General features: G+C 40.1%; 1 protein-coding gene across 14 annotated transcripts in view; it reads right to left on the bottom strand.

Annotated features, from left to right (window-relative positions):
• NTRK2 (neurotrophic receptor tyrosine kinase 2) overlaps nucleotides 1–23,471 on the bottom strand; it is a 317,064-nt gene that overhangs the window by 241,784 nt on the left and 51,809 nt on the right. For all 14 annotated transcript variants that reach the window (XM_019750108.2, XM_019750104.2, XM_019750100.2 and 11 more), the window contains 4 exons: nucleotides 20,752–21,057; nucleotides 8,751–8,786; nucleotides 5,946–6,046; nucleotides 2,200–2,299 (listed from right to left, as the gene is read on the bottom strand). In XM_019750108.2, the coding sequence (XP_019605667.2) occupies nucleotides 2,200–2,299; nucleotides 5,946–6,046; nucleotides 8,751–8,786; nucleotides 20,752–21,057 (543 nt within the window). The remainder of the gene's footprint in view (nucleotides 1–2,199; nucleotides 2,300–5,945; nucleotides 6,047–8,750; nucleotides 8,787–20,751; nucleotides 21,058–23,471) is intronic.

Below are 23,471 nucleotides of genomic sequence, written 5' to 3'. Positions count from 1 at the left end.
TGGCACAGATAGACATGTAGCTAAAAATAGAAAAATAAGCTATTCTAAATAAGAATGTGAGTCTCCGAAACAAATTTTTGAAAACTATTTAACTTATGTTTAAAAATAAGGGAGTTTAAAAATACTGCCTGAAGTGTGTTTCCATTTACTGGCTCTCTGACAAGGTTAAGCAAAATCTTTCTTACAATTCATTAAGGATATAACCTTAGGCTGTGTGTGGAAAACGTAGGTGTCTTAGCAGTAATCACCCCAAATTATCCAAATAAAATACTGTTTCAGTCTTACTTCCAGAATCTCTATATGACATACAATCTTCTCTGAAACAAAATGTCTGCCTTTAACTCTCCTCCATTACTGAGTTACAGAGAATATGCTTTCACAGATCATTCTGTCAGTCATTTTCCTAACAAAAAGCTGGGCTGGGGAAGGGCTCCTAATATTGCTCCTAGGGTTCCCAAACTTTTTCTGAGCTCCCAGAAGGACCAGGACATATCCTTTCCCTGAGGAGCCCATGAAATGAACTATCTCAAACTGAACTCTCAAGGTGAGAAAGTGATAGGGCTAGAACCTATTTCTCTCCAGTAAAATCTACGTCTGGGAACATTCACTCCATTACCTCTAAGGAAAGGAAGCACTTGATCAAAGTGAGGAAAGCAAAATGCCATGGTAGGTAGCCAACATGCAGAGAGCAGAAGCATGGTCCAGACCTGGTTGCCAGCTGAACATCGAGAGCCAGAAAGGTCTGAGAAGCAATGGGTGAGTTTGGTTTGCAGTGCTTCTCCCACATCTTGTCCCATTCAGAAAGAGACCGGTAGCCCACATTTATCCCGTGGAACAGTGATTCTCCTAGACTGCTCAGGCAATAACAGCCCCAGCATTCCTTGAAAACTGTTAGAAATGCCCATTTTCAGGCCCACCACAGACCTATTAAATCCGAAACTCTCAGGGTGGCCCAGAAATCTCTTTTCACAAGCCTTACAGGTGTTTCTGATGCCAAGTCCAGTTTGAGAATCACCAGCGTAGGATTAATTAAAATCACTGCAGTACAGTTCCTCTCCCGAGACTAAGTTATAATTGGAGAATGAGGGATCATTCCTTCTCCAAAAGAAATGTCAAGGACCAGCAAGCCAAGGGGGAGTCCAGAGGAGGCTTGGAGGGCTTTAAGCCCCAGTTTACCACTATGCCTCCCGGTTCACTTTGAGTATAGGAATTTTGGTCATGGGCACCAACAGATGTCAAAAACAGATCCGATCCACCCCAGAGCCCAGTGCATGCTGGACAGCTTCCTGTTAAACATCCCCTTCCAAGTAAACAAGCAACATTAATAGTAGTGGTAATAAACCACACAGATCAAGAAAACCCGTCAGACTTCCTCTCCAATGCAACTAAGATACCACTAACCTTCTTCACAGCTTTCCCAAGCTAGTGGCTATTTATAAGAGACCACATAAAATTTAAAAAATAACATATTAGTTAATCTATAAGTTTAAACTTCAAGGCAAATGCTCTTAAACAACTGAAATTCTTGGCTCTTATATACCAAGAATACGTAAATAAGTTTTCCCACTAAAATTAATTTTCAATTTTCTATCCTCTGAAAGAAATGAATGACCTCTTCTTGGACATCATAGTCCCTCATTTTTAATCAATCCCTCAGAATTTTTCCACTTTAAAAAAAAATGTCACTCATTCACAAATTTCCAATATACCACCAATGGCTGTTCTTATTTTGCTTCCCAATGCTGTTCAAATGTCGAAAGATGAGGAGCTGAAAAAGCAGTAGCACTACCAAAAGCACACCATGGGAGAGCTAAAAGTCACACGAACAGCAGAAGGCATCTTTCTGCACAAGATACACGTGTGCATAACGAGCCTCCTGTTGCGCCTCACCTGCCTTTCTGAAGCAAAAGGAAGACTCGGGCATTATATGCCTATATCATTATTAGTCCCTGGGACACTCAAGAAATCAGTTCTGTTTCTTCTGGAACAGCTCTCCTCCTTGGAAAGTGGGTAGTGCTGAGTAATCATCATTATTTTGCTCTGTCTTAGTTTGTGGTATCATACTCTTGTTGCTGTTTTTCCAGCTTTAAAACCTAGTCATCGTAAATCTAGCTACTTCCTTCTTTAGTGATAATTAGCATGAGTCATAAGTCAAAAACGATTCCACATAAGAAGTAAAATAAACACAACCCTTCTTACCTTTCATGCCAAACTTGGAGTGTCTTGCCAACTTCAGTAGAAACAGCATTACCAGCAGGAAAAATCCCACTACAGATGCAATTACCACCACAGCATATACCTAGAAAAAGGAAGGAAAAGCAGTTATGGCTTTGCTAATTAGTTCCCTACTGTATTTCCCCGAAAATAAGACCTAACCGGAAAATAAGCTTGTCATGCAGGGTCTCAGCTCCCACTGCCCGCACAAGAATGCAGGACATGGTGAGGCTGAAAAGAAACAACAACGGAGCCATAGATAAGGGAATCCTACCACTATATTCTCTCTGGTGGCTGGGTTGGAGACACAGGAAGCAAGAGCTGCAATCTGCCGTCCGCTTCCCTGCCAACCAACCAACCAACCCCCTAGCATCACCACAGCAGTTGTATTAGTGGCTAATGGCTAACTGGTAACAACTGATGGCCACCCGGCCACAGATGATGGCCATCTGATTACAGCTGATGGCCATCTAATAACCGAGCCAGAACCTTTCCACGTGAGGCTGAGAGCCTGGAAACTGCTCTCTGGGACTCTGTCCCCACAAAGCCCTAGCATGATTTTTCAGGATGACATAAGCCCTAATGCATCTTTTGGAGCAAAAATTAATATAAGACCAAGTCTTATTTTCGGGGAAACACGGTACATATCTAGATGCGATGATGATGATGATGATGATGACAGTTAATGTTCATGGACTGCTTACTGCCCGCACGTCTAAGAACTTTATGTGCATCAATTCACTTAATGCTCAACAATCCTATGATGAAGTATGTAGGTCCTATCATTATCCTATTTTACAAATGAGAAAACATAAGTTAAAAGTTATAAAAATGGCTATCTAGTTGATATTATGTAGAGACAGAGATATGTAATAGATACATGCATAGATATACGAGTATGTAATATATCCATGTAGAAAAGATATTAGCTATATGTATATTTCTATCTGTCTCGTCCCATCTACCTACCTATCTATCTACCTGCCTACCTGGAGAAGAAAAAAGAGAAAAACATTCATGACAAAATACTAATAATATTTGAAGTTTGTGAAAGATACAGTGGGATTCATTTTACTATTTCCTCTACTGTTGTGCATGTTTGAAAGATGTCCACAATAAAAATATATTTTTAAGAAAATAAAACAGGCTGCCTGCTGGCCACCCTAGCTAAAGCCATGTGATGATCTTCAGGAAAAGCATGCTTTAAAGAGGGAACAGCAGATGTTAAGGGTGTGAAACAAGAGTAACCATGGAGTATGCATTAAAAAAAGATAGGTGGGGATGGGTGGGGGTGGCCGGTTAGCTCAGTTGGTTAGAGCGCAGTGCTAGTAGCACCAGGGTAGCCGGTTCAATCACCCCATGGGCCACTGTGAGTTGCACCCTCCTTAAAAAAAAAAAATGGTAGGTGGTAAGCAGTAAGGAGATACGGGACAAGAAGTCAGAGACAGACAGCCAGGATATGTGGGGCTGTTTTAGCCACCATGAAGAGTTGGGCTTTTACAGTAAGAGTTTTATTGCAATGTATTGGGAAGACTCTGAGAATGATAATAAAAGAGTGATCTGATTTGTGCTTTAAAACAGTTGCTCAGGCTGCTATGTGAAGAAAGGCCAGAAGATAAGAGTAGGAGAGGGGGACAGGGGAGAAGGCTGTGGCAGTCATCCACGAAAGAACAATTATGATGACCTCTCTCTGTAAAGAGCCAGATAGCAAATAATTCCAGCTTTGCAGGCCATACAATCTTTGCTGCAACTACTCTACCTGCCATTGTAGCACAAAAGTAGCCACAGACCACACGTAAATGGACATGACTACATTCTTTTTTTTTTTTTTTGACATCATTTTTTTTTTTTTAATTTATTGGGGTGACAATTGTTAGTAAAATTACATAGATTTCAGGTGTACAATTCTGTATTACATCATCTATAAATCCCATTGTGTGTTCACCACCCAGTGTCAGTTCTCCTTCCATCACCATATATTTGATCCCCCTTACCCTCTGGTAACCACTAAACTATTGTCTGTGTCTATGAGTTTCTGTTTCTCATTTGTTTGCATGACTACATTTTGACAAAACCTTATTTATAGATATTGACATTAGAATTTCATAAAATTTTTCATGTGTCACAAATTATTCTTTTGATTTATTTTTTCAAACCATTTAAAAATGTAAAAAAGAAAAACAAACAAACAAACAAAAAACCCCAACTATTCTTAGCCTGCAGACTTCACATAAACAGGTTATAAGCCAGACTTGGCCCACGGGCCTTAGTTCGCCAATTCCTGGGTTAGCCTTTAGCTGTGGCAGTGGAGGTGGAGAGATATGGATGGGTTTGGTGTTTATAACGAGGCAGCGCTCACAGGACGTGCAACTGGGCATGCAAGACAAGTGAGGAAAAGAAAAAATGGAGGATACCTGCTGGGTCTTAACCTGAGCAGCTGACAGCCCACCCTGCTGCAGAACCCTGGAGCCAAGTGACCATGAGGCTTTCACAAGCCCCTTTCAAAGCCTCCTCACTGCGTAATAAATCTAACCCCCTGGCACTGTGTTTCAAAACCTCATGACCTGGCACAACCAACTTCTCCAACCTTGCCTCCAACTGCCACCCTTCACATACCTTACCTTCCAATCAAGATTGTTTTCCAGTTTGCAAGCTATTGCTCACACCCAAAATGCTTTCCCTTCTGTCCCAGGCATCCTGCACAGACCATGGAAAATGCCACCTGTCCCACAAAGACTCCTCTGGCTCTCACAACAGGAACAGACCACCTGCCCCTCTATTTCTATATATCCCCTTACTCGGCCTCTATCTGTATTTTAGATGTATTTTGGTAGTGCTTTTAGATAGTATTCACATCTCAGGCCTCTGACTGAACTGTAAGCTCTGAAAAGAAAGGACCTGAGTTTCATTCATATTTTTATATTCTCCCACATTATAGTTTTACATTTGGTGGGCAACGAAATTTTTATTAGAATATTTAAGGAAACAGGTATGAAGGTGTGCAAAACAGGAATAATTATACATGTTTCTGAACAAGAAATCTGCTTTCTTGCTCTTCTAGTAAATAACCTTTAAAGGGACTGTCGTGCGGGGACCCTGCTCGCTGCGCCATTTGTCGTGCAAGGTGGCCTGCGGGGTCTCAGCTCCCGCTCCCCACATAAGAATGCAGGATATGGCTAGGCCAAAAAGGAACACCCACGGAGCCATACCTAGGGGAGTCATACCACTATAGTCTCACTGGAAGCACTATAGTCTCACTGGAGGCTGGATCCACATGACCTGCAACCTGCTGTCCGCTTCTCTGCCTGCCAACCAACCAACTGACCAACCAATGCAGCCGCGGCAGTTATATCAGTGGCTAATTGGCTAACTGGTTACAGATGATGGCCAACTAGCCACAGCTGACGGCCATCCACCACCCAAGCCAGCACCTCTCCACATGAGGCCGAGAGCCTGGAAACTGCTCTCTGGGACTCTGTCCCCACAGGGACAGGTATTTAAAACAGGAACCACTAGCAATAAGTCAAAGACTATATTGCTACCTTTACTACTTCTCTTAAACCTTTCTTCTAATTCCCTCCAAACTTCAAGGTCCAATGTGCATCCTGAATAGCTGAACAATATAAATGTCTTTTTGAAAGACTTGTGTTGAAGCAGCTCCATTTCCTCCAACATTTAAATGTTGAAAATGCTCAGAACCAACCTCAGAAATAACTCTTTATCCCACTCACCGAGAGATGTTCCCGACCAGTTTTATCGGCAACATCGGTGGAAGAGATTTCGTTACTCCTGTTCGTGGTGTCACCAATATCATTCGCTGCAGTCCCATAATCTAATGTGAGAGAAAGGGAAAAGAGAAGGAACCATGAGGTTGTCATTAGGCTGCCAACAAACTTGAGGCCACAGAACAAAGCCAAACCAATCACAAGATTCCAAACCACTGACAGCCTGCTTGGGGAGGAACAGGACCCAGCTGTTGGGTTAAATCCATTGTAATATTGGGACTGTACAATGCTAAAATTGTATTCAGCCCATCATTGTTTTGTTGGTCAAATTCTAAATCCGGTTTAGGGTTTTTCTTTGCACATAAGAATATATCCCTTTTTTTGGTGATTTAATATAAATACGAAAAAGAACCAATCATCTAAGCATCAGAGATTTATAGGCCTGGAAGGGTTTTCAGAGATCAAGTTTAACCACCACTTTTACAAAATAAGAATGTCAGCTGAGGAGAGTTAATTGACTAGTCTAAGGTCAACTGGCAAGAAGGTGGCAGAGCCTAAACATGAACCAGACTGGAAATCAGAAGCACTGATCCCAGGGCAGATGCATCTTATTTGGATAAGAGGCAGCCCTTCAAGATGGAATGTAGAATCTGCACTGATAGGAAACTTGGGTCCACATATGAATTTTTTTGAAGAGTTCTGAATCACCAATATTTCAGTTGCAGCATTAACAGACAGGGAATAACGCCAATACAATATTTAGAATTGTGAGGATATGTTCCTCATATCGCCATGTCTCAAATATAGTTGCCATCTTTTGAGTCAATTTGAGTCTAGATGGATCAGGATGAAAATTAATGACTGATTTTTTTTTTTCTGGGCAAAGTTTTCATTAGTAATATTACATACAAAATTCATAGAAAATTTGTCAAGCTTATTTGCAGACAATGCTATATATAAATGTTTTGTATTTTTATTCTAAATAGATATGGCGCCTGCAATTTTGCATCCTGAACAAACAACCTCATTAAGTCAGACCCAGCTAAACTTCCCTCGGTAGAATTATCATGCAAGCCTTGTTGTAACCAATTTAAATTATATTTTTATTAGCAGAGTGCTCCTTTGAATGTGAATGAAAAGTAATAGGAAAAGCATCCATTTTCTATCTGTTTGCTGTTTTATTACTAACTCCAAAACTACATTCTCACAATTTCCATTTTGAATATATTAAAACTTAATTTCAATCAAACACTAAGAGATATTATTTACTTGCTTATTTTTCCCTCTTCATATCATATCTAGCCACTCATGCAAAATTAAATCATTAAAGTATCTATAGCTTAATATCATAACATTTTGTCCCAAAGACCCAAAGTGGAATCTGAGGTCAAAGGAAAGATGACATTAAGTCTTGAGGTTACTTGGAAAGGAATCCAAAACATAATTTTAAAATGTAAAATCATGATTCAAACATATTTCTCTGTGATACAATTTAAGATACTCTTCCTTTAAACCGTATAAAGAGAAAAAACACAAAAATACCCAAATCACATGCACAAAATCATCCAACCACAACTTGAATGAAATATAGATTAACATATATGAAGCAGGTAAAGACAATATAATTCCCCAGGTAAAATTAGCTCAAGTTAAATACACATACATATAATAAGCATATAAACACAGAATCATTTTATAGACAAATAAATTGCTAATGTGTATATAAAAATATAAAATTAAAGAATAGAATGCTTTATAAAATAAATCATAAATACAAGATTTTTAATCCATCTAACTTTTAATGAATCTTAGATTTCCAGCCAAGTCTTGAAATTTAGCCTGCCACTTCCCCAAACAGAGGCCTCCTGGTCATGAAATTGGTTTGAAAATCTGTTCAAGATTTTTCACACCTACCAAAACAACCCTGGCATTCAATTGAAATAGCAAAATATAGATGAGATATTCATTTAAAAGCTAACATAGTGGCTTTTGGGTTTTCCCCTTCTACTTTCTTAAGAGAACCCCATTTTATTCAAGGGGTTCAAGTACATCCTCCAAGGAAGCTGATCTAAACTCCAGGGGACATTCTAGTTAGTCAGGGGTTAATCCATCCACTAATCATAATGGAGGCAAGAATGCATCATGACCCTACTGGGTCTTGAATCAGATACCAGGAGGGCTAGGTGGAGGTTACTGGAAAGTTCTCTTTCTTCTAGAACCCTTTCAGAAGCTCTTCCCTTTCCCCCATCAATATGAACAACAATAGCCCCCTCTGATGGTCTCATCTAATAACCATAAGAGAAGCCAGCACAATGGGCAGGAGAAGGTAGAGATGAACAAAACTTGGGCCCCTGATGCCATGGGTGACCTGCTGGTTTAACCCACCCTAAAACATGCGCTCCCTACCTTTGAGGTTCGTATCTGTGAGCCAAAGTTCCTTATTATATAAGAAACATAATTTTGAATTGGGTTTACTGTCATAACTAGAAACTGATACACCTCCCTTTTCTTGGTAGCCATGGCTTTTAAACAGGTAATTAGTTCCCAATTATGGAAACAAATTGTCTGTTACAGCAGAATGGATTTATTACTTCCAAGAACCGAGCATGAGAGAGAAAATGCTATTTACAGGCACTATAAATATCAAGGGAAAATGGCCATCAATATGAATGATTTTTGAAATACTATTTTGCCCTATGTAATACTTGAAGTGTATATTTAACTGAGCTTACAAGTGTTCTTTTAGTTGATTTATTTCATTTAAGACAAACATTTTGAAAAAATACAACATAAAGACAACATGATAGCTACCTTCATAAATTACCTCAGGATAATTTGGGTCTGCACCTAAAAAGCAAAACAAAGCAAAGATTTGTTAAGTATGCATTCAGAGTTTTAAAAAAATACTAACTTACACCCACTAAAATGAGCTAAATATATACTGAAGTTTTTATAACTGAATAGATTGTTTTATAGAACAGGTAAATAAAACCTGAAATTCTCAGCTTGCTTCATGTTAACTCTGTTCCCCTCCCTAGTCCCACAACCTCCATCCCTCTAAAAAAATAAAGGAATAAAGGAAATCATAATGAAGACCATTTCTTTTTTGTTTGTTTGGGCTTTTTTTTTTTTTTTTTTTTTTTTTTTCACTGTTTCTATTATACAGTTGGCCTTTTTATTTGCAATTTTTGCATTTGTAGCCCAGAGACAAATCTTTTCTGTATGACTTTTGCTTATTCTCTGATGATTTGGGGGTTACTTTCAAACTATGTTTTGGCAGGTCCATTTGCATTTATTAACCAGCCTGTATAGCAACACCTAAAGCACAATTTTGTTTCCTACTTGGTCTTCGGGGAGGTTGCCAAGGGTGAAAAAAACCTTTTTTTTTTTCTTTTCACCCTAACACAACACAGAAAAATAAGTGTACATTCTCTATTGAAATTGTTTATGTATAAGAGATTATAAATTAATATGTCTGAGAAATGCAAAAAGTATACCCGCTTAATTTTTTTGGATGACTGTATTCACCAAGATGATCAGAATACTCTGTTGTAAAATATTCCCATGAGAATTTGCAAAAACATTTTAAAATAATTTTAAAAGTCACCGTCAACAAGAGCTGGTGACAAAAATAGTTCCTATTTATTCTCCATTTAGAACTAACTGGGTCTCTATATGAAAACTTACTCGAAAATAAAATTAAACTTTGATATAACATTGAAGTGATTACAAAATGAATTTCCAAACCTACTTCCTATGCTTTTAGTCTTCCATGTGAAAAAGTAAAACTTTTTTTCACACTTACTATGTGAAAAAGTAAAACTTGTAAACCATAAAGGTTACTCAGTTCTCATTTCACTTCTGAATCTTTAGCAGAAAAATATTATATAAAATAAAGTGAAACTTGAACCAATTTTCTGTCATGTACTCCTTAGTGAATAATTAAGGTTAGTCGAAATGAACAAACAAATAAAAGTAGCCCCAATCTTCAAATTAGAATTTTAACACAGTTCAACTAGAAGTACATCTATATTAGCAGGAGAAAAATTAAGTAGATGATTGTGCACTTCAGTTTAGGGATGCTGCATACTGTTGTGCAGTCCATGCTTTGTACAACCCTAAGGGGGCACCATTCAGACTGTAGTCTATGAAAAAGGCACCACCTGAAGTTGTGCAGTGCACAACCTGTGCAGCCACATGTGATGGCCCTGTGTCACTTCACGTAGTCATTGAGTCTAGTAAATTTCCATTACATTTTGAGCTTTATTATCCCAAACCTCATTTCAGAGTAGTTTTGAGTTACCATATGTCAATATGTATTGTCAGAATTATTTGTAACTGATGTGACATTCCAGAGAAGGGCCTTGAAGTCTGCTCTGCAGTTCGAGAAGTAATACAGTGAATAAAGCAGCAGGAAATCCCAGTAGCAGCACTGGTGATATCTTTTGCAGGGCACCCACCTATCTGCTGAACTCTTGTCCCTTGGCAAAGTACCTGGACCCAATGGGGTCCCCTTACTGTGAGGATTTCCTACCCCACTGAAAAAAACCCCAAGTGAGCAAGTCATTCTTTGAACTGCTCAGTAATCCATTACTTTAAAAGATCTCACTCTGGTCCCTTTCTCATTGTGTCCTCAACACACAGTCTAAATCTGCAAGGCCACCTGCCCACCAGAGTCCACTCTTCACTTCTAGACCTCAATCCAACTCCCCAGGACCCAGAATTACCTCCCCACAGGCCCTAAACACACTTCCTAGGACTGGCTACCCTTTCCACTCCATCTGTCAGCCACATGGCTACACCACCAGTATGAGCAACCTCTGACCCAAGACCCAAGGGAGGGGTGAGGACTGAGCCAGAGCCGATGGGTTAGGGTGACCACATGCACACTCATTACCTCTCATATACCTCACGCTGTATAGTCAGAGGCACAGGGCAGAGGCCATGGACAGGGACCTGCTGTACCAAAACCATTATGTTCCATCCTGGCCCTCCAAGTATCTGAGAAGTCAATCTTCAAACCCAGCCTTCCAGGTCATTATAAACATATTTAGTGGAGGGTAGCACCTATTTTATTCAACAAGGCGTTAACCTGATTTATATTTTTTAAATATTTGCATATAACAATGAAGACTTTCATTCATACTCAGGTGACCCACCACCCCAGATTGTCCAAGAATGAGGGGATCCCTGAGACATTGGACTTGAAGTTTGAAAACTGGGATAGCCCCAGGCAAATCTGTGCATTTTGTCCAGGTATGAAGGCTTTCCCTGGGCGTTGGCATTTTAGTGCTAATACTGAGACTAGTTGGTCCTCCTGATTTGTTCTCATGCCCTCTAAGACCCCCAGTCACCACCTACTTTTACGCCTACAATTACATAGGAAAGTAAAAGGATGCTGAGGACCTGGAACCAGATTGATCGAAGCCACACATTGAAAGGGCCTCAGTGAAACTGACTGACAGGTGCAAGCAGCCTCACCACAGAAAGGGAAAATCCAAACACATTCCTCACACAAAGCCTCTAGGAATATCCAGAATATCAAATCAATTAAATGTAGCAAATGTCAGATATAGAAAAATGGAATCTGGGGTGGAATCAAAAGTGAATAGATTAGTGCATAAAATAAAAACAGGTTATTTTCCAGATTTATGATTCATGTCAGAGCATGCCTTTTCCATCAAGTTTACTAGCAAAACCATTAGGTCACATCTGAAGTTTCTGAAAAGCACTGTATTTTCCTACCTTCATTTTCCCAGATGTATGAGATGTACTGTCACTTTATTTTCATTGTCAGGAATAGCTAAATTTAGTGCAAGATTATGAAACTTGCAGAAAGACAATGTGGTAGGAACAGTGAATGATGGTATTTTTTTCCCCTGCCCTCGCATTCTGTACTATGTCTGATAAGGGCCTACTCGCCACAATAAAACAATGCCCCTTCATGTACAAAGGTTTGGGAAGCCTGACACGTGCATGGGTACACAGACCTAGAGTTTATAAAAAACAAGGGTCACATTACCCTAGCTGACCCCAGCTCATCAAGTTCTTTCTAACAATTTCTCAGTCACGCGAACCTCCCATGATGATTACACTCCAACAGTGAGGTGGTTATTAACATCATTTTAAATGCAGACACAGGAAAAAGTGACCACTTCATTTTTAGACTTTTAGCAATAGTCAAATTTTGAAAATATCCTGCCATGTTTAAGTCTAATTGGTTCCTTTTATTTTGTTTAAATATGTTCATTATATATTGTTATATGTTAAAGGTAGAAACCGCTGTTGGAGATATTCAGGACAAAATGGTGACTGAGGAAAGGCAAATTCTAGCTCAGAGGGAAAAAGCCAACAGAAAGAGAAGGGTCATGCTTCCTTGAATACTATCCTAGTAGCTCTCATCAGGTAAGAAATCTCAAATCTAGGCAGTAGGAGGTGTCATCAAGCCCGAAAGCTTCCTGTCAGGACTCTCCGGAATGGAATAAGGGAACTCCATTTACCCACTGACATTCAGAACAAGCGGCAGAGCGTCTTCTCCCGCCACAGCTCACTCAAACGCCAAAGCTACAAGTCCTCACCAACCCAAAGAAGATGTGTGCCAAGCAGGAATGTCTGCTTGTCTGATGTTCAAGTTCTATTTTCTGAAGTTTATTGAGCATCTCCAGGTGCTATGCTGACTTGCACTTTGCTCTTGACCTAAGGCATGTTATCTGGGACTATGGGAAAAGGGCTGACAAGTCCTGAGCTCAGTCTGAAGCGCTCCCTGTGACATGAACAGTGGAGATTGTATTACAGCCACACACACACTCCTGACAAAGCTCTGTATTGAACAGGCCGTGTCTGCATCTCTGTGAGAGGATCCATAGGGCATGTAGGCTTCTAAACATGGATGATAAAATCACTTTTATCCCCCAACAATACCAAAGCAAATCACTTCACCATCCTCTTAATTCCATGTTAAATGACTTAAACGAGGCGTGTTTTTTTTTCACTTCCATTTTCTCATCTCAGTTATGGCTCATGAGTAAATCTTATGACTTTATGTAAATCTTCATGAGTAAATCTTTATGACTTTTTATCTGTAAGGCTGCACAGTTAAAGGAAAAGCACATTTGTAAGATTAAAAAAAAAAAAAATTGTGAGGGGGTAGGTAACCTGACAGTAGGGTTCACTTTCCATTCAGCTGCAAAGATAAAAATAATGATGGAGGCCAGAAGACAAATCTGTTTCCCTCCTTTAAGCTTTTAGTCTCTAATGCCCCCCCCCCAAAAAAAAAGAACTGTTCTTTCAATTCTATTTTCAGACTCTCTTCAGTGTGATCTTGAAAAATATTTCAAAGAATTCCATATGATAAAGCCATAGCAAAAGGTTGGTTCTTTTCAAATAAACTGTCCTTTGTCAACACCGTTTTCTAACTCATGGTAGTCCATCTTTTGATTTCCAGATCCTTCTCTTCCCTTTCTGAAGAGCAGACTGAACTCAGGGCCTGAAAACATTGGGGGTTCAGATGTCGGGGTTTCATTTCTGGCTGAACCACTAACGTGCTATTCAGCATGGGGAGTCTCTTCACTTTTTCTGTAACAAAGGAGTCTTCCATAGGACAGGAGAGAATAATAGCATTGGTTTGGCGACTCCTCAGGAGCTTCAGAAAGCATAATTAATTAACATTAGTACTCTTGAGACATAAAGAGCTATTTAAGTATAAATCTTAATTATCACGATTATTATGAGTCTATGGCCCAACAAGACTCTTCATGGTTATTTAAGGCAGAGAAGCAGATAGAACTTTCTTTCTTTTCACTACCAGAACAAGAAATGGGTCCTGACAAATGGCTTAAGGAGCAAGTAGTTGGGGTGGGGGGTGGGGGGTGGAGGGCTCTATTTTCTCAATGTGTAACATTTGGAGGAATTTCCTTTCTCTACATTCGTTGGCCTAAATACACCAAATCTAAATCTCCCAGGTTGAGGGCATTTTTAAGTGCTGCAGGGAACTCCAGTTCATCCAGACGTCATGAATCTTTTGATAAAACGGCACGAATGAGTAGCTGTGGGGAAAACTCTTCCAGTATTTATAGTTTGCTCCTGACGCGAATTTTGCATAGGAGACAACTGCTCCGAATTAGGAAGCATAACTCACTAACTCCCACTGCTTATGTGAATGAGCATTCTTGAGCTGTGACATTCTTCCTGAATGAGTGGGCTATGGAGACACTCTTTATGTACTGCCTAAAGAATGGGAAGCTTTAAACCATGGGTATTTTATCATGTAGTGCTCTGGCTAGCTTTGTTCCAAGCCTAACAGATTAGTCACATGGATAATGATTTCCATAGGAAAACCTACTCTTAAACAATCTACGTGTTCACGTTCATGGAAATATCTGCCCATGAAAATTCTGGAAATGTATGCTCTCTGATTAGAAGATACTAATAAAAGCTCCAGGTTCCTTCCTCATGGCACTCAGAAGCAATCTCTCTGCCATTAATTTCTGCTTAAAATTCTGCTTCAGAATTCAGAAGTCGGCCTCCACACACACACTTCTGTGTTCAGGAGGAGGATTTTTCTATATGTAGGATTGAATTCCAATGACAGCCACATAGCAGATCAATTTCACCTCAGACAAGTCTTATTTTTGGCCTGTAAGCTAAATAGGATACAGCAGAATCTGAGGAGAATTCTCAGATAACCACGCTGTCTATGTGTTTGCCTGCACTGCTGCCTCCTTAAGCCACCTACTGAATGTATCCTTTTGCCAAAACCAAATAGAGTGCCTCTCAGTGCACCAACTATTCTATATTTTTATCATCAATACTACTGATATCTTTGAGGAGTCAGTGTGGTCATCTTGATGGGTGTCTGACCAGTTCTTCCAGTGGCTTCCTGTAGGTCCTGCAGGGCAGAACTACCCTCACTCCTTGAGGTGTGGTCCAGGACCGGCAGCCTCAGCATCATCTGGGAGCTAATTAGACATGCACAGTCTTAGGCCCTTCTCTAGACCCATGGAATCAGAATCTGCATTTAATAGGCTCCCCAAGAGATCTACGTGCTCATTAACGGTTAAACAGCTCTAGTTTATAACTCTATGAGAAATCTAACCAAAGGTGAAAGGCCCCAATGGACATAAAGGATGGCAATTTTATAATGAAACATAAAGCAAACCTAAAAATAGCTACCATGTTTCCCCGAAAATAAGACCTAGCCAAACAATCAGCTCTTATGTGCCTTTTGGAGCAAAAATTAATATAAGATCAGGTCTTACATTATATTATATAAGACCCGGTCTTACATTATAGTAAAATAAGACCGGGTCTTATATTAATTTTTGCTCCAAAAGACGCAGTAGAGCTGATTGTCTAGCTAGGTCTTATTTTTGGGGAAACACGGTAGTTACCCAAATATTGAGGGCAGTGGGTACTCTCTGGCAGTGGCTGCATGAAACGTTAGGCGTAAGGGCAAGAGATGTGTTTTTGTCCCCAGCGGCATACCTCTGGTGCATTCTAAATGGGGAGGGGAGGGAGAAAGAGCATAAACACCAGAGAGGGCTTACAGCTCCCCACTCTCTCTAGGATCCAAACCTTGACTTAGTTTTCTCCTTATAGTGCCCAGTCTAGAAAGTTCAGGCAGTCAGGTGGCAGAGTCCTGAGGTTCTCTTCTCTGGGCAAGCCCCAACTTCTAGATCAGGGAGGAGAAGGCCAGTGCTCTGAGAAAAGCAGTTCTGGGCAGAGAGTGTCCCCCTAAGGGCTACAGAGCAGAAACACAAAGGGAGGTGAGGAATGGGTTCCTTCATTATTATTCTCTCAGTGCTTACCTCCCCAGAGGATAACACAGCAGAACTCACAACAGAAATGGCTGAGCACTGGATCCATGTCCTTTGAAACACCTGATTCACACTGGACTTTAAGAGGTCCCAGAGAGGAGAGAACAAGGAAGAACTTAGAACTTTCTTTGGGAAGAAGTGTTGCCCTTGCCACCACCCCACAGTGGGGCTTCCGTGGCACCGCTCTGAGAACTTGAACTTGTTCCCTGCAGGCAGAAGTCTTGGAGGACAAGTGTCTGACTCCTGCCAGAGAAGAGTAAAGCAACCTGTGGTGGCAGGATGCAGGTGGCATTTGGGTTTGACCTGTATACCCAGAGATGTGAGAACAAGGCATCATGAGGGCTCTCCATGGACCAGATACAGGCAGCATGGGAGAAAGTCTGGGTGGGGAGTCTTAGGTCCTGACAAAAGGTCCCTTGGAGGAGAATAGGGACCCCAACAGCACAAAGCTGCATCTGGATTGCTGAGGAAGGCGTTGCTTCCACAAGCTGGAATAGAGATATGGTCCATCATGGGAACTGCAGGAGAGGGACTGCAGAGAACGGAATCTCCAAAGAAGCCATAAAGGTACCGTGTTTCCCTGAAAATAAGACCTAACAGGAAAATAAGCCCTAGCATGATTTTTCAGGATGACATCCCCTGAACATAAGCCCTAATGTGTCTTTTGGAGCAAAAATTAATATAAGACCTAGTCTTATTTTCAGGGCAATGCAGTATCCAGGACAAAGGTCCATGAATCAGCCCTAAACATGTCCATGTCTCAAAAGACAAAGCCACCAGCAAGCACACTTCCCTGCCATCTGTCCCCCATGCCCACCCTCTTCCCCCTGGGCAAGAAAGGGGTTAAAACCTCATTAGCAAGCTCCGGCCTCCACCCCCATGCAGCCAGTCTGAAGAGAGGGGAGGGGAGGGGAGGGGGGGAGGGGAGGGGAGGGGGGACGGGAGGGGAGGGGAGGGGAGGGGGGAGGGGGGGACGGGAGGGGAGAGGAGAGGAGAGGAGAGGAGAGGAGAGGAGAGGAGAGGAGAGGAGAGGAGAGGAGAGGAGAGGAGAGGAGACTGGCCCTTAAAGCAAGTCCAGAGTTTTGATTTGTAATTCAAACAGGACATGTGCAAGAAAGAGCCAGAAGCTACTGTTTCCGGCACTAGAGAAGATTACTCCTAGTGAATAAATTTTACAGAGACAATAAAAAACAAAAATGAAATAAAACTAGTCTGATTGCCACAAGTTGTGCTCATCAGTGTTCTAGAAAGATAAAACACTGCCATTCTCTAGATTTCATTTTGAAGCCGAAAGTTACCTTTTGTGCTTTAAACATAACCCAACACTGGACAGGGCTGAGTTCAGTTCTACACATGGCATCACAATGATCAATCTAGTGTTTAAAAAAGTCTTTCCTCCCTTTCTCAGTTACCAGCCAGGTTGCCAGTGACTAACAGATGGGAAGGCACTAGCTAAGTATCCGGGATCCTGCTTGTTTGTCTAAAGACCTGATAACACCTGTCCTTCCTTATGAGTACCCCGGCTGGGTCTGGTGAAGGAGTCCGCAAGGTCCCAGCACTCTGCAAAGACGTTCTACAGGGACCTTTACTGCCCACCTCACATCCTCCGCCCTATGGATGCTACCCTCTTGGCGGGGCTGAGGCTGGCTCACAGACTCTCTGCCCCATGAGTAGAAAGCAGTGTCGGCCACCACAGCCAGTGTTCCCATGCCATGCGGTATTAAAGGCAATCAGGACTGTCTCTACCTCCAATCAGCCCATCCTCTTCCATGCTCATCTATTTTTGTTTTAGGAACTTTTTGTTCATTTGTTTTTATTATGGGTTTAATTTCTTTCGACAGTTTTCACTCTCTAGCTCCAAATAGAGAATGAATTCGTAAGCAAGGTGACCATCCCATGGAAATGTCAGTTCTGAGCTGAATGAGGAATGCACACTCTAAGGACAGCAGAGCGGCCATTTTAATTCTTCTGGCTTTGTGCAGTAATGCAAACCAGCTTCAAGGTGATCCCAGGCTGCTTCCTTCCCTGGAAGCCAGGAAACTCACAATGTTAAAAAAAAAAAAAAAAAAAGGAACTTTGACGTATATAATACTGTATTGATGACTATAATCAGCATCCTGTACATTAGATCTCCAGAACGTATTCATGTTTTTAAAAGTCCGGATCTAAGTGTTCTCACCACAGAATAGAATGATAATTATATGATGTTATAGAATTGTTAGCTAACATTATAGTGGTAATTGCATTGAAACATATAAAAGTATTTAACCAACACATTGTACACTTTTTAAACTTGAATCATATTATATGTCAATTATAGCTCAATAAAAATAAGTAATTTTTTAAATAAAATAAATAAATTTCAGATAAATAAAATAAATAAATTTCAGATATTTTAAAAAGATCTCATCAAAACAACTGGGGGAAAATAGCTGACACTTTTCATCAGAAAGATTTGTGTGTGCTAAACTTCATTAATTACTATATGATGACAGCAGAAGTATTAAATGAATATAAACCTAAACTTGACCTGTTGTCCTTACTTGGAATGTACCTTTAGACCAGCAGGGAAATTATATATATATATATATATATATAAAACTGACATATATATATATTTGCTATTTGTTTATTTTTCTGCAGTTTTAAAGTGGGTAAGAAGGAAAGGAATCAATTCTAAGAAAGGCCATTATCTGTATGCTATGGCTACAAATCTCGTAAATACCCACAAAGATTCTATCACACAAGCCAAGTGAGGTCAAGCTCTAATTGGTCACACTGGTTTATGGCCCACGAGGGCCATTTATATCCACAATTACTCTGGGCCAAGTCTCTTTCATTTCCACTTTCATTTATTACTCCTTGATAGCTGGTCCTTGAGTAAATACTTAAAGAGAAAAAACAAAATCAGTCTTTTCTAAAAGCAGATATTTCTATTTTAAAGAGTTGATAAAAACTAATGAATTAACAATAAGAGGAGCGTAAAGGAGGGCAGAGTACATCTTTATAAAATTGAGCTTAACTTTTATTTTTGGTAAATAATTATTTCTTTTAAAGGGAACATTTGAGAGACTAAGTTATTCTCATGCCAGAAAACAATTCTTTCCTATCACTTGCTAAGTTAAAACTAATAGAAATGATTGACAAAAATGAGGCCACATGGATAAAAAGGAGTTAAGCTCTATCAAATATTGGCAGCATGCAGAAATGTTCAAAACAAAATACATCAAAATACTACCTAAAATAGAAGCTACTGGCTTTACACAGACAGAACTCTGCATATATCAAAGCACACAGACCACTTCTAAAACTTTTAAATGCCTGACCTTCACCCTGAATCAAGTTCACCTCCAACAGTTTCAAAAGGCAGTTGGCAAAATTCAAATAAAGTCTGAAGTTTAGTTAACAGTAATGTACCAAGGTCAGTTTCTTAGTTTTGACAAATGTAGTGCAGTAATACAAGATGTTAACAATAGTAAAAACTGGCTGGGAACTCTCTCTTAGGTTTTTGCAACTTTTCTGTAAATCTAAAATTATTCACAAATAAAAAGTTTACTTACAAACAAACAACAAACAGTTGTCCCAAAGCAGTCTCTAGATTTAACTATGAATCTGTATTCCCCAAAACATGCAGAAAAAACAGTAATATAGAGATTTGCCACAGCAAATGTAGCCAAGCAACTAACAATTAAAAGGAAGATTTAATGGGAAAGGAAACTGCCAGAGGTATCTGCATAAGGCATCCAAACACAACTTGTTTTATACACTCCTGAAAGGCTGTTTGTAAATCAACTTATATAATTCAAAACACATTTTGAACACACTAAGGAAGCTTGTGCATTTAAATAGCTGTTTAATAAACATCATGGGAAGACTTATTACGTAATGAGAATCACGGCATTCTCATTCACTGTTTGGGGAAGGCAGCTTTGCACACATCACCTCTGTCCATGGGGCTGCCCTAACAGCCATACAAGTATATGCTACCCAAGGAGCTCCTACCCCACAGACCTCCAAGTTTCTCTTTTCCCTTCCCTCTGCCAAGGTGACTTTGGTTAACTCAGAGCTCATATGGTAAGGAATTCAATTCATGTACAGGTACTAAATAACATCCAAACACAAGCTTCGACCTCCACAATGGCAACAGGTATTTGGGCAATAAGATCAAGCAAGTAATAACACTCCATTGAACAACAGTTATCTGAAACAGGTAAAATGCATGGCAATTGTTCTTGCTGTTACTGGAGCTCACATTAAAATTCTCCTGCTGGCCACAGAATGGACTCCTGATGCCAGCCATCCTTTTCCCAATCCAAACCACTGGTCAGATGGGAACTATTACCAGTCTTAGAAAACCAGTTCAGGATTCTGATAAAAAGAAAAAAGATGCCTTAACTCAGTCAGTGCAGGTTAGCAAAACATGCCAGGGCACTGGTCTTCCATCCATGGATGAGAGGGTAGGACTGAATTCTAAATGGTAAGGGGGCTAGGAAATACATCTTAAATAGTTCAGGAGCCAACCAAACGCAGTTCATCTAATCACAGTTTTGCATGGGTTTTGCCATTATGGGTACAAAATCTAATTAAACTTTTAGAATTAAAAATAATATGTGTATATCAGATTATTCATCTCTCCCATCACCTTCTTGGGAAGCATATGAATCCCTGCCCTGGGACTTGTTTTGGCCAATGGCACATAGACTAAAGTGACCATGTGCCAGTCCTAAAATTAGGCCTTCATTCTAGCTGTCGCCTTGTACTCTACACTTGCCAGAGGAAGGAAATCTCCTTTGCAGCTGCTGCTTCTTCACTCTGCACCCCAGAATAAAGATGCATAGGACAAAACCACCCAGCTGAATTATAGACCTATTAGCAAGACTAAATGAGGGTGCTGCAAGCCACTGGGTTGGGGGGTGGTTTATTGTACACACGATTTTGTCCATAGTTGAGTGACGGACCCTATCCTCTCTCCAGATGCAAAACCATCAGGTACTCACCATCATCAATTCCAGGCCAGCCCATGAAGTGAGCAGAAATCTGTTTCTCATCCTTCCCGTACTCATTCTTGGCAACTAACTTGTAGTCCCCATTGTTCATGTGAGTGGGATTATCCAGCTGGAGGCAGCCGTGGTACTCCGTGTGATTGGTAACATGGATTTTAGTGCAGATGTACTTGGACTCGTTCAGTATGGCCCCATTATAGAACCACTGGAGCGCTGGTTTGGGGTTGCCTTTCACAGTGAATGGAATGCACCAGTGGTGGTCTGAGGTTGGAGATTCGAGAAATGTGATAGTTGGAGCAACTAAATCGAAAAAGAGAGAGTTAATAGCATCAGAAAGCTCAGAATTTCCCCCATCTCCAGATTTCTGTGTCATCAATAGGGAATTTTATGCCACCCTTTTTTGGTTTAAGAAAACACATGACCAGCAACCCTGGAATCTATCAGTATTTCGTACCGTCATCAAGGTTGATTTAACTGCCTACAGCGAGCTTCAGAGACACGCCTTTCCGAGGTCTGCTTAGGACCCAGGCATCACAGTCATTTTTCACATCTATCCAGTGTGGGAACCAACTCCAAACCGAACCCAGAGATTTTTGACAGTGGAAAAGATTCAACTGAGGTTGACTTTAGTTTATATGCCTTGATACTATGTAGATTCATCACCAAAACATTGAGGGCTACTATTTTTACAGTACTTCACTAAGTAATACAAATAATGACAAAAATGACTGGAAATCTTGCCTGCAGCCGTAATATCATGTAAGTTATCTAAAACAGATCAAAGTGATCAGTGTGGTGAATGATGCTACTGACGCGGACTGTTTATTATAAAGGATGATAAATTGCTGTTTTTCACTAATTGTCAGTAGTCAATGCTCTTTAAAAGCATCACATTTCATTACAGTACAGTGCATTTTTGCTAGAATTTCAGATGTCAATGTTTTGCTTCTTTAAACACACTAGAGATTATTTTAACATTAAATATAAAGCACTTTATGCTTTGGGGAAACAAACATTATCAAGCAGCATCTTTAAGCAAAGTACTTATCCTAGGTGAAGGTATTTAAAACCCCTCATAATTGTTTATTTTAATGTGGTCTGACTTTGATAATTATCGCATTAAGAACTGAAAAAGACTTTTGAGACCAAATAGCATCATTTTTTCAGATGAAGAAACCCAAATCCAATGAGGTTATGTGACTTGGTCAAAGCCACTGAGCGAGGCAGATCTGAAACAAGAAATTCAGGTCTCCTGATACCTAATCCAGAAGTCCTATCGTCTCATGCACTGCTTCCTGGTTGTATATGTTCCTCACACAAAAGAGAAAAATGAATCATAGCCTGCTAGCCAGTACACTCTGAGTGGGGTCTGGAAAAGGTTATCTCAGTTGTTAATATTTTCTATTACTTATTCCTTCTACTCTTTATCTAAACTTTGATAGATGAGGTTAACTCTTCAGACCATGGTGACCACATATTCCTATATTTACCTAAACTGAGAAATTCTGGATTTGAGAGTCCTTATTTGTAGGTCTGGTATAAACACAAGGACCACAATGGGGCAGGGACCACACTTACCTTCCTCCCACTAGCCCAGGCCCCCATGCCCAGGACTCACTTATTCCTTCCACCATACTTGAATGAGCTTTTGGTGATGTGCTGATTAAGGATATACAGTTGGAAGCTGGCTGTATATGTTTGGGGATAACACTGACTTTAGGCTTCTGGGTAGGTCAAAATCATGAGAAATTATGAGTATAATACCTACTGGGCACAGTGTAGTACTGATAGTGATTTCAATCATTCACTCTAACAATCACATACTGAATGGGTGCTATGAATGGAGATTAACCAGTGTATCGACACCTTGTGCCTACATGTGTGTAGTGTGTAGTCATACATACACATGCGCACTTGTGCTTTTCTCAACCAAATCCTAATCCAAACAGAGTAAAACTTTATTAAATTATACCATGCCAGGTCAGGATTTGCAATGATGTGAAAAGTATATGTGATTTTTACTGAATACACATTCCTACTGAACACACAATCTGGAATGTTAAGATATTTGTCATGTTGTTTATCATACTGGAAAATAATGCACATATGCTTAAGAATCATTAATATCCTCTATCTTAGTTTCAATGTATACAGAAATTTAAACAATTATAATAAAGTTTTTCCGCCGGTGATAATTTTTAATCATTTAAGTAGGATTCCTCCAACTTTCCCACAGGAACTTGATGTCAAATTAATGAGGTTTTGTTGTTTCAACAGTACAAGTACGTGTTTGTGAACAACCAACCCAATACTTTAGGTACCACAAACTTTAAAGCTTCGTATTGCTTTTATATAGAAAAAAATATTAGAAACTGGTTTATCAGAATTTAAACTAAAACAAGCTCAAACTATGACCTACCCAAGAGACAGAGAGAGAGAGACAGAGAGAGAGAGACAGAGAGACAGAGAGAGAGAGAGAGAGAGAGAGAGAGAGAGAGAGAGAGATTGAGACTGACAGAGAAAAAGGCACAAGAGGACAGGCTTAAGATCCAAAAAGAAGCTTGAGGGAAAGACAACGCATGAGCAGGCGAGTTTAGCAGAAATAGAACAAGTGAAAGAGGCTGATAACATTTCTTAATTAAGTATGCACAAAACACTTCATAAACTTTTTTAACACACTTATGCAGCACCCAGAGTGCCCCAGAGACAAATGT

This window comes from Rhinolophus sinicus, linkage group LG04, assembly GCF_036562045.2.
Source record: "Rhinolophus sinicus isolate RSC01 linkage group LG04, ASM3656204v1, whole genome shotgun sequence".
Classification (NCBI taxonomy): Eukaryota; Metazoa; Chordata; class Mammalia; order Chiroptera; family Rhinolophidae; genus Rhinolophus; species Rhinolophus sinicus.
Note: the sequence above shows the minus strand (reverse complement) of the source record. Positions and strands in the feature narration are given on the sequence as shown.